Source organism: Oncorhynchus masou, chromosome 8, assembly GCF_036934945.1.
Source record: "Oncorhynchus masou masou isolate Uvic2021 chromosome 8, UVic_Omas_1.1, whole genome shotgun sequence".
Taxonomy (NCBI): domain Eukaryota; kingdom Metazoa; phylum Chordata; class Actinopteri; order Salmoniformes; family Salmonidae; genus Oncorhynchus; species Oncorhynchus masou.
The window spans coordinates 31,625,785-31,637,789 of record NC_088219.1 but is presented as its reverse complement, the minus strand read 5'-3'; the positions used below and the strand labels follow the sequence as shown (position 1 = coordinate 31,637,789).

At 43.3% G+C, this 12,005-nt stretch overlaps 1 protein-coding gene across 2 annotated transcripts in view; it reads left to right on the top strand.

The window, feature by feature from the left end:
• LOC135544526 (electrogenic sodium bicarbonate cotransporter 1-like) overlaps positions 1-12,005 on the top strand; it is an 83,302-nt gene continuing 71,297 nt past the window's right edge. For both annotated transcript variants that reach the window (XM_064972201.1, XM_064972202.1), the window contains exon 1: positions 1-419. In XM_064972201.1, the coding sequence (XP_064828273.1) occupies positions 400-419 (20 nt within the window). In that variant the 5' untranslated portion in view covers positions 1-399. The remainder of the gene's footprint in view (positions 420-12,005) is intronic.

The following is a 12,005-nucleotide window of genomic DNA, read 5'->3' as shown; positions in this document are numbered from 1 at the left end:
AAGAGCTTCTTCAGACGCGCGCAGCGAAATACACAACCATCGCGAAAACTCGAAGATTTACTTAGAATGCTGTGATAGAATATGTCGCGGTATGAATAATCTGAAACTCAGTTTCTATGTAGTTTGTAGGACCGACGAAATAACATTGATTACTGCCAGATAGTTTCACTATAAGCATTTCTAGACGATATTAGGCTACTCCTCTTGGAGATTAATAGGCTACTTCTCAAATCCGGGAGAGTTGCTCTATGGAGTGAGACCCGTGTTGCAAATGTATTTCGTTGTTTGAAACTCAATAACAACTTTCTTGATTTTATTGAACAAGAGAACTGGGACGTCGGCTTCAGCTCGCCTCTGGAGTCATCCCTGACAAAAAGCTGGACATAAAACTCCGGTAGAATGAGCACGGATAAAAACAAGTGAGTATGAACCAGTTTTAAATCTGAAAATAATTATTTTACAATAGTCTATCCAAAATTGGGACTTGAATTGTCCACTATATAGTGGGGCTGTTGGCTGTGCATGTTGCGCTTCAAATATTGCCCCAGTCAGAAGTGGGGTCATTTATTTGCACGTTACTACTGAGTAGCAGATGTTCCCAATACTACGAATTTGATAGAGTTCCTATTTCAACATACGCTATATACATTTTCTGGAATCTAAGCGTAATTACGCATAGACCTTTTGTCGCCAAAAGTGTTCCATCATGGAAAATATTTCTGTCATTGCATTGAATCTGGCATGGCATTGTGTACCTTTTGAGAATTCCATTTTAAAAGCAGGGGGACCTACTTAGTGTAAATTACAACACCTTTCGAGTAAGGATGTTCAGCTTTGTGGTACAGAGAATTAACTACGTGTTAACTATTTAGCAGCCTACATTTGCTCAATTCTCAGTAGCTAACGAATCTTATAGGCTAAGCAAATGAGGTCTGGATAAGCCGCATGTTACGGTTGCTTCTTCGAGACGGCTTGAGAGGGCACGGTAATCCTTTTTCCCGAGATCCTGTCACAGTCAATTAGATTGGACGCGTCTAAAAAAACACTAGAGCCAAGTGTTGTCGCTCGTCGGGGTAAAATAATCCATGGTTACAAACATGTCTGTATATAAAACAACACCACAAAGCATGTGGCACTTCTCCTTCAGTCTGTGTGGCCTCTGTTGTAAAGTATACCCAACCAATTGTGCTTGCTTCTCAGGAACATGCAACCACGTGGAAAGTTTGAATGTTTGGGTTGTATAGGCTGTTACACTCATTCTCCTCATATCTAATCCTCCAGATGGCATTGTACTACTTTGCGCAGTTATTTGTACAGAGTATGTAATCCATTCATTCTGTAGATTTTATTCTGGTATATGTCTGAAGCAGTAACTGGGTGGGTGGGGGGACATCAGCCTGTCAAATGCATTGAAAAAGAGAGCAAAGAGAACCTTTGGATATATTTGATCTCCTTCTGAATAATTTCCACACACATTCAATGTGCATTCATTGCTTCATAGTTTAACAAGGAAATACTTTTTTTTTAAAGTTCTGGCCACACCTTTAATCTGAAGTTGCCTACTAAGAACCTTTATAAGAAATAATTGATTCCTCATTCTTTGTCTATTTACTGTCTTATCAGTGTATTGTTTCCTCTTCTTTCTGCTTTAGAGAACACATAGAGCAAACCAGTGATAGACACACTGCATGGCACATGCTGGTTAGATTTTGAAAACATCTCTTACTTCCTTGTTCTTTTCTTTCAAGTGGCGTCACACCTGTACAGGTATTGTTAGAGGAAATTCCAAAGTGTCTTAAGACTTAAAAGTGCACAGTCACTAGGAAAGATACAGCCACTGTTTACACAATCCTTTACAGCCGATAGCAAGTTTCCCAAAGATCGTTTTCCAAGTACACTGCAAAAACAGCCACCTTAACATGTGAGAGAGATAGGGAAGCGCGGGTGGGGAAAGTACTTCACCCTGAACCAGGGATGAAGGCCTATGCCTTGACTAAGTAGGTAAGAGTGAATGCAAAGTTGAATACCAATCAAACAAGACTACAAAGAACCACACATGCCCAGACCAAGCATACCCTCCAAAGGTCACAACAGTTTTTTGCTAGCCCTGAGAAGGTAGCTCTCTGTCACTATCTTTCTGTTATTAGCCTTGTAACTAGCTCTGTGCCAACACTGTATTAAGGTTCAAACCCCAGCCAGAGGCTAGGCTTAAGGACCCTCTTCAGGGTGGAGGACCTGACCAGGAACAGTGTGGTGGGGTTGGGATTTAATGAGTCATGCTGTAAGGAGCCTGTGTCCAGGGATGATTTCTGATCCTATGGCCCTGGCCTGCTGATCCCACATCCTCACGCACTGACACACTAATCTGGGCTAGCCCAAGAGAGAGGTCACCTATATGCTGAGAGGTATAGTTAGCAAGAGGTCTGTTGGTAGTCGATAAGATAAGATTGTACTTTAACACTCTGTGGTGAAATAAGTCCTTGGTGGAGAGGTTTTGCCCTCTGGTGTATCAACAGCCTATTCAGATTGAAGAGAGTTGAAGCAGAGGTTTCCGAATGAGATTTTAATTTGCATAATATGTACATAAACCTTTTTACATAAACAATGGAAATGCATGTGCCGAGAGATGGTTCGGGGGCTTGGCGACTAAACATTTTTTCCCCGCAGCTAGAATTTTAAGTCAACTCCCCTTCCATCCTTGACTTTTCCTAATTAAATCAATTTAACACACTGACTTCAGAATTTCGATATCACAAACATAGTTTTTGTTATAAGCAGTTTTATGAGGACATGTCATTTTCCCCCCTGCCCTTCACCCGACAGATAGCTACCGATCTGACGATGTCCCATTGAAACTACACCTAATTTATATTGAAACAAATTTCACACATGTAATAATAAAGAAATTATTAAATTGACATTAGTCTGAAGGGTGACAATATATATCAATTGTCTTCTTAATGAAGAGACTGATGAACAGTGCCGTGTGTAATTGACAAAGAAGGGAACGGAACATCAAGGGATAATAAATCCTGGGCTGAAAAATAAAAGTGTCAATGTATGCCGATGACTCAAGTTTCCCCTTAAGTCTGCAATCTGGATACCTGCACGGTCTCATTGAAGATCTAGATTACTTCTCTTGCCCCTCTGGACTAAAACCAAGTTATGATTAGTGTACCATATTACGTATTGGATCGTTAAAATACACAACCTTTACATTACCATGTGGTTTACCAATAAAATGGGCTGATTGTGAAGTAGACATATTTGGTATTCATAGCCCTAAAGATATAAGATCATTTACCACAACACATTTCCATAGAAAGTTAGTAGAAACAGATAAGATCCTGCAACCATGGACAAGTGAATACCTGTCAAAGTATCACCCTTTCTTAAACAAGCCATACAAAGCAGGTTACAATAAATCATTTATATTCCAGAAAAGACAGAACACATATTACAACAAATATTATGTTTAAACTCATATACTGATTGATAAAAAAAAAATCTTAATGACAAAAAGGTAATATAGTCGTGAATTATATTATGAATAGGAATGGTGGAGTTATGTCATACATGCAGCTATTCAAACTTGTAAACAACTGATTGCAACATTAATGCAAAAATGGAGGAGGCAAGTGGAAGGGAAAGAAGTTAGGGAACTTGTTTGTCTGCCATATATTAAAGACCAAAATTCTCTGAAATACATTGAACAAAAATAAACGCAACGTGTAAAGTGTTGGTCCCCATGCTTTTTGAGATGAAATAAAATATCCAAGAAATATTCCATACGCAAAAAAAGCTTATTTCTCATTCTGTGCACAAATTTGTTCGCATCCCTCTTAGTAAGCATTTATCCTTTGCCAAGATAATCCATCCATCTGACAAGTGTGGCAAATCAAGGAGCTGATTAAACAGCATGATTGTTACACAGGTGCACCTTGTGCTGGCCACTCTAAAATGTACAGTTTTGTCACACAACACAATGCCACAGATGTCTCAAGTTTTGAGGGAGTGTGCAAATGCAATGCTGACTGCAGGAATGTCCACCAGAGCTGTTGCCATAGAATTGAACGTTCAGTTCTTTGCCATAAGCCGCCTCCAACGTAGTTTTAGAGACTTTTGCATTAAATCCAACCGGACTCACAACCGCATACCACGTGTATAAAACCGAGGAACCGAGAATACCAAATAGTGACTTTTATTCCTAAAATATGGTCAGAAACAGCAGATTCTAAGGTTTCTAAAACACCTACATTTGCCAAACAGCTCTCAAAATTGATTGGATGGGCTATATTTAAACATATTTTCTCTTTTTGAATAACTGTAACGCTCGTGGTATGAAGTAGACCAAGGTGCATCGTGGTACGTGTTCATGGTTCTTGATTTTTCTCAGAACACTAAACAAAAGAATAACGAACGTCACGTTCTGTAGGCTTTACAGAGCTAACAAAAAAACATCCCACAACCTAAGGTGGCAAAACAGGCTGCCTAAGTATGATTCCCAATCAGAGACAACGATAGACAGCTGTCCCTGATTGAGAACCATACCCGGCCAAAACATAGAAACACAAAACCTAGAAATAAAGAACATTCCCACCCAAATCACACCCTGGGCAAACCAAAATGGAGACATAAAAAGATCTAAGGTCAGGGCGTGTTCAGGCCGCATTTCGCGGCTCTGGTGAGGGACATAGATCCCGCTCCACCTCTGGCTTGGCCCACTTAGGTTGCGCCTCTAGAGCGGGGACCCTTGCCGCCAACCCCGGACTGGGGACCCTCGTAGCGTGCCACGGACTGGAGGGCGCCTCTGGACGCTCCGGACCGAAGGGCGCCTCTGGACGCTCCGGACTGAAGGGCGCCTCTGGACGCTCCGGACCGAAGGGCGCCTCTGGACGCTCCGGACCGAAGGGCGCCTCTGGACGCTCCGGACCGAAGGGCGCCTCTGGACGCTCCGGACCGAAGGGCAGGCACAGGACTCACCTGTGAGACATACTTGACCGAGGCACCGGATACACTGGGCCGTGGAGGTGCACTGGCGGTCTCGAGCGTAGAGTTGGCACCACCCGTTCTGGCTGGATGCCCACTTCCACCCGGCATCTGCGGGACGCTGGCACCGAGCACACCGTCCTGTGAATGCTCGGCCGAGACAGCCCGGGGCCTGACCAGTCACCTGCTCGCCACGGTAAGCACGGGTAGTGGGCTCAGGTCTCCCCCAATTTTTTTGGGGGGGGGCTGCCTCCCGTGCTTCCTTGCCAGCCGTGTTCCCTTATAACGCTGGTTCCCATGGGAGGCAATCCCATCCAGCCAGGATCTCCTCCCATGTGTAGGATCCCTTACCGTCCAGGATGTCTTCCACGCTGCTTGGTCCTCTGGTGATGGGATGTTCTGTAACGCTCGTCGTGTGAAGTAGACCAAGGTGCATCGTGGTACGTGTTCATGGTTCTTGATTTTCTCAGAACACTAAACAAAAGGATAACGAACGTCCCGTTCTGTAGGCTTTACAAAGCTAACAAAATAACGACATCCCACAACCTAAGGTGGCAAAACAGGCTGCCTAAGTATGATTCCCAATCAGAGACAATGATAGACAGCTGTCCCTGATTGAGAACCATACCCAGCCAGAACATAGAAACACAAAACCTAGAAATAAAGAACATGGAATGCCCACCCAAATCGCACCCTGACCAAACTAAAATAGAGACATAAAAAGCTCTAAGGTCAGGGCGTGATAATAACCGCAATTCCATGCTTTCCACACCTGCGCACTCGCAGCAGCATAGAGCATAGGCTAGTGATCACAGACGGTAAACAAATAATATAATAAAGTATAAAATATGCAAATACATGGCTCTGCTATTAAGATTTTTTACTGTAGGAGAATTACGTTTGAAGAGACAATTCTGTTTATATCCGACTGCTCAGAGAGGGTGGACTTGGGCAAGTTCGACCGCGACCTCCGGAGGTGGCGCACGAGAATTTTGCAGCTTTACATTACAGTAAATTGTCTAGTCGCTGGTTATTTTTGATACCACTTGAATCTATCATAGAGTAAAAGTGTTCTTAATCATGTGTACACCTAATACAATTCACCCAGACTCAGGCAGTTATATGAGGAAGACATGTGTGTTTGTGATTGACTAGCTACAATAGCAGTTGAGTCGGACTGTGCGAAATCACTGGTCTATAAATCACCATGCAGCCCAAATAGCTACTCATTATGTGATCCCGATGAGCTATTCTGCTCCTCTTGCCTTGCTCAAACTGATCCCCTCAAACATTGGATCTTAGGAAGACATACTATCTCCAAATAATGAGTTGAGTGACTAGCAAAACCGTTGTATGGAATGAAGCCAGTCCTGTAGAGACAAGCCAAACCACAGCTTTGCTGACCTTACACCTGACACAAAAATCAGCTCAACACCAAGGTGTGAAAAATCGTGTTAGGCCAAATGCCCCAGTGGTAACCTCTTGTACACTGCTGTGGCCCTATGTACATGGAGACCACGAACACTACATATCATGAGGCTGGTATAGAGAAATAGAGTATAGAATATTGTGTCACTAATAGTGGGGGAAGAAATATATCCTGAAGATATTTTTCACCCCCCTGGTGTGTGTACATCTAGTCCTGCGTCCCTGTTGTGGGTTTACCTCCGGTCCTGTGCTGTGCATTACTCATAAGGCCCTCACTTTCAGTAACCGCATCATGGGCTGATTAACTGGCTTCTGTCCTGGGCGGCGTATGGGGCCCCTAGTGTGGTAGGAGCGTTATCCACCCTCATCCATCCCCATCAGCCTGCAACATGACCCTGCTTTCTTTCTTTCACTCTCTCTCTCCCCCTCTTCCCCTTTTGGGCAAGGCTAGAATGAAGGCCCTATCACTCTGTTACTTGACCTGGCTGCACCCCCCCCCCTCCTGGCCTCACCCCTTCACCCCCTCTGAAGGCTAAACCTGGTGAATACTTCGCTAAATGCTACTTGAGAGGGCTATGGTAAAGGCTACGCTAAATTCTACGTGAGTGGATCGGCTAAAGAGTTTGTCCCCGTCTGTTTGGAAGATCGTAGACTGAAAGGGCACTATCAGCCAGTACTTCCATATCACGTTTCTGATGTCCTTCCAATATGCTATATCACAACAATGTAACACTAAGGCTTTATAAAATAATGAAGGTAAGCCACTGTAAACTTAATTCACTCTTCACTTTTTCCAGGGAAATTGGCAAAATAATTAGCAGTTGCAACTTACAAATACACATTTGACAAAGCCTTGTTCTGTTCAATGTTCTCTACTTTATATAGTACTCTAAATACTTAAATTAATGTTCTTAAGTTCAAAAGAATAGTAGAAAAAAAATAGCTGACACCATTCAGGCAGAGGCAATTGTAAAGCTGGCTAATTTAACTAGCTAAATATTTAAAATCTGAATTATGCCAGCCTTACAATTACCTCTGCCTGTTTGGCTGTCTGTCTCATAAAACCTCTTAAACCACCAACCAGAACTCCTTACTCCTTTTAGTTAATATGAATAGGAATGACCACTGACCCTGTACACCTCAAAGCTCACTCTCCCTATGTGCCTGCAGCTGTCTGCACAGACATTTCTCTCTGTCCTTAAACAGAGCTTCAGAGCCTCAGAGGAAGGGCTGGCCTTGTCATATCACCAATGACACCTCAGGGACTTGAGAGATTGACTGGCTGACTTACTGACTGGCTGGCTGACTGAAGCTATGGCCGGCTCTGACAAATAGGAGATGATTCTCTGTAGCTGTTCGCCTCGAAGGCACGTAGTATCTTGGAGGGATTGACTGAGGCCATGGCCTGCCCTCTGTGTGACAGATATGACTCTATAACTGTTCGCACCAGGAAGGCACGTAGGCTGCCCTGGAAAGACCGAAGAAGAAGAAGAACCAAGGAGATAATGGTGAGAGATGGAGTATAGTACAACACCCCCCCCCCCATTTCAATCCCTCCTTTACCTCACAAAGAAATACAATGACACTCAAGGCTGCTTTGATCCCGCTCAAAACACAACTCTGTGGTAACTAAACCTTTTCCCATTTTTCCTCCATTCTTTCCTTTAAGAATGAAAAACCAAAGGAGGGTACATGAGAGTCTGAGTCTAAGCTTTGTCATCGCATGGCAGGATGGCCTAATGCCAGACCCCCAGGCCACGCCTCTCCCCTGTGTGTTTGATGTTGGGAGCTTTGCTTCAACTTTATGGTTGTGGCCTGACCCCAATCATATCTGAAGGCCAGATAATAGAGTGATAAGGCTGTCCCTCCACTGGGGAAATGCAGATGAGCTGCTTGCTAGCTGGTGCTATCTATCTCAGGAACAAGTTGTATCCTTCCTGTCTTTGTTTATTATTTCTTTTTAAAACTGTGTAGCAGTGTTATTCCAGCCCGGGGCAGTGAAAAGGGAGAAAATAAACATTTGCTAGCCTACCTTGCTGTCCAAGGTGCTCGAATTAAGGAAGTTGAATGTGAAATACCACATTTATCTTCAGTAAAAATCACCTGTTGACGATGTCTACAGCAGGACCATATTGTTGATGAGTTAACGTATATATTATTTTTTTAAATCTAAGGACCGTGAGAAAGGGGGATGGTCACAGTTCTGCCCTTATCCTGTTAATGATCTGTATTGAAAACTGGAGTGCCCAATTACCCATATGTTGGGTAGATTTAAGAAGTATAGCTTACAATAGGTACTGTAGGTATGTTCAGTATGTATAGCTGCTGCCATCAAACCACAGATGAACAACAGCCCCTCTCCAGGACCCTCTAATGTTACAACCCCACTGGTGAACCCGGAAACCATGTGGAAGCAAACTGCTAATTCCCTTACCAACGCCTTCACTCATCACCCTTCCACAAGGCCGGAACCACTGACTGACTGTCTTTTTTTTCAATTTAAAGTAATGACTGACTGTCTGAAGGAGAATTTACCAGACCGATTGTCAGTCTGCACAGTACGTATGGAATAAGTTTGACAACCCTGCTCTAAGCGGTTGATTCACTATGAACATTTTAATCCAAGAGTAATGAGGAAAACAGTAGTATAATGTGGTTTCTACAGGAGAGATAGGAATGATAATACAATTAAAATTGTACAAGGATTCATCAACACAGTAGTGTAACATAGTAGTACAATGGTAATACGCTGGGATGTTCATGAACATAGTGGTAAAAATATGCATAATAATATGAAGAAATGTACACAAACATAATGGCAAACATTATAGGGAGTATGCATACATAATACATTGCTGGAATACACATAAGTAATGCAAACAATAACGAGTTATTAGGACCTCTCCGGGAAGTCATAAAGTGGCTGCCTAAAGTGGTCAGGACGTTGTGTCATGGTCCCCGTGAGGCTTTGTTTAGTTCCCGGTTAGTCTCAGGGACATCCCAGAGGAGTTTTTTGGACGTCCCCCCGGGACAAACTGGGAACTAGACAAAACCTCCAGGGGACCAGGACACAACGTCCCAAGAACGTTCAGGGGACCTTCAGGGGGCCATGACAAACCTGTAACTATAAAAAGATCCCCCAGAGAACATTACCTTGGGACCATTGATGGGAACTACACAAAGGTCTTTCAGAGAACATACCCTTGGGACCATCATGCAACATTCTTAGAACGTTCTCAGAACATCAGTGGTATAACGTCGTGCTGAAACCCTTAAGGGAACTAATGGGAATGTTGCCGAATGTCCTCAGGACGTCCCCTGTTTCCTGGGATATTAGCTGTAATATAAACTGCGTGGGAGAACAATGTAATGCTTTAAATGGCTGACTACCATGAAGATGCCGGAAGGGGTAGAGCTAGTGAACAACAACCTGTTGTAATCAGGAGTGAAAGTAAATTGAGAAGTCGTGTGATTGATACTTCGAAGGAAGATGGCGGAAATGTATGTTTTTTAAACATTTTAAATCTGTTGGTGAGTTGGTTGAAGTTGATAGCACAGAGAGTGAGAATGATTTAATCTTGTCTTTACATATACTAAATTATTTATATGTGTTAAATTTGTTTTGATTTAGAATTTACCTTTATCATGCACTTGTATCTAAACCGAGGCAGGGAAGAAAAATACATCTATGCACTTAAATGGCGAATGGAGGATGCTTTTCCTGGGGTTAATTTTTATGCCAGCCAGGTAGGCTATACTCCTGTTGTAAAGAGAAGCAATGTGCTTAATATTAGGAACGCTGAGAAACAAATGTAGTAGGCCTAGCCTAATTGCATAGCCTATAGAAATGTTGCGCAACATGAGCTCATGAGCTCTCATGAAGAGTGCTGAGTACCAGGCAGTTAGCAAGTTTGGTAGGCTATTAATGACCATCAGCAGCATCAGAGCTTGGAGAAGCCTAATGACTAAACAGTCACGTGGAATTTGACTGCCGCCTCGACTCGTGACTGCCGTTGTGGCGGTAATATGGCCACCGTAACAGTCCTAGATGGAAACTAAGAAACACCTAAAGAACAATTTTGATCCGTAAATATCATGGATGCGTTTCGGTGAAGTGGCATCTGCAGAGCAGTAGAGGCGTGCATTGTGCCTCAAGGAGATATATGAGTGGAATGTTTTGTGTATGGATCTTCAAAACAGAGTGCCTATCGAGAGGGTTATCTCTGGGGTGGGGGATTAAGTGTGTGCAGACGAAATGCCTGAGGAAGTAGGTGGATTGGTTCGCGCCCGTCGACTGACCCGTATGGTTGATGGAGTGAAGAAATTCACTTCATCCACACTTTTGTTATTTCATGTGATGTTAGGCTATATGAGATACCCTGTAAGACCATTCGGCACAAACCCCTTCAGTGCCGTAAATGCGAAAGTTTTGGACATGTGTCAAGTGTATGCAATTGGGAAGAGTATCGAATGCTAGTGGAGGTTAGATGCTGCATTTGTGGTGGCAAACATGCTCCCGAGATGGAGAGACTAAGGGCTGTCCAGCGTGTCTCCTATCTGCAGGGCAGTGGAACGAGCTGGTGGCTTTGAAGTCGCAATGTTTTTAGGCCTGTACCAGTGAATTTATCTCGGCAATCAATGGATCCTGATATATTACATGTGAAAAAGGTGGACTTTGTATCATTTATTACTATGGTCATAAACTGCACAGCACAAAAGAAGAAGAAATCATTGTGAGGGCAGCAGAACGCTTTTTTGGACTCTGAGTTTACAGCCGAGGCATTGCAAGAAATACTGTAAAAGGATGTTCTGCCCTCACAGGCCCCTAAGCCTGTGTAGGGATGTGTCTTGAATTGGAATGTGACGGAACGAGTGGGATGTTGCTTATGTATCTATTTTTGTATTTTGTTGGATGTTGTTTTTTTTCCCCTTTCCTACAATGGATATTTTTTCTATAGTATACCACCTGTACAGTAGGTGGCGGCATCCACCTCTACCGATTGTTTACCGACCGCCATAATACCATAGAAAAAGATGGAAAGTAGAAGACGAAAGTAGATTGACATTCTTACCGGTACAGGACCTAATATGTCTGCACGCAACATTTTTGTATGGGTCTAATCATAGGATTATACAGGATCTTTATAGTGCCTTCGGAAAGTATTCGTATTCATTCAGACACTTTTACTCCGTACTTTGTTGAAGTGGCAATTGGCAGCAATTACAGCCTCGAGTCTTCTTGCATATGATGCTACAAGCTTGGCACACCTGTATTTGGGTAGTTTCTCCCATTCTTCTCTGCAGATCCTCTCAAGCTCTGTCAGGTTGGATGGGGAGCATTGCTGCAAAGCTATTTTCAGGTCTCTCCAGAGATGTTCGATAGGGTACAAGTCCGGGCTCCCGCTGGACCACTCAAGAACATTCAGAGACTTGTCCCGAAGCCGCTCTTGCACTGTCTTGGCTGTGTGCTTAGGGTCGTTGTCCTGTTGGAAGGTGAACCTTCACCCCCCAGTCTGAGGTCCTGAGCACTCTGGAGCAAGTTTTCATCAAGGATCTCTCTGTACTTTGCTCCGTTCATCTTTCCCTCG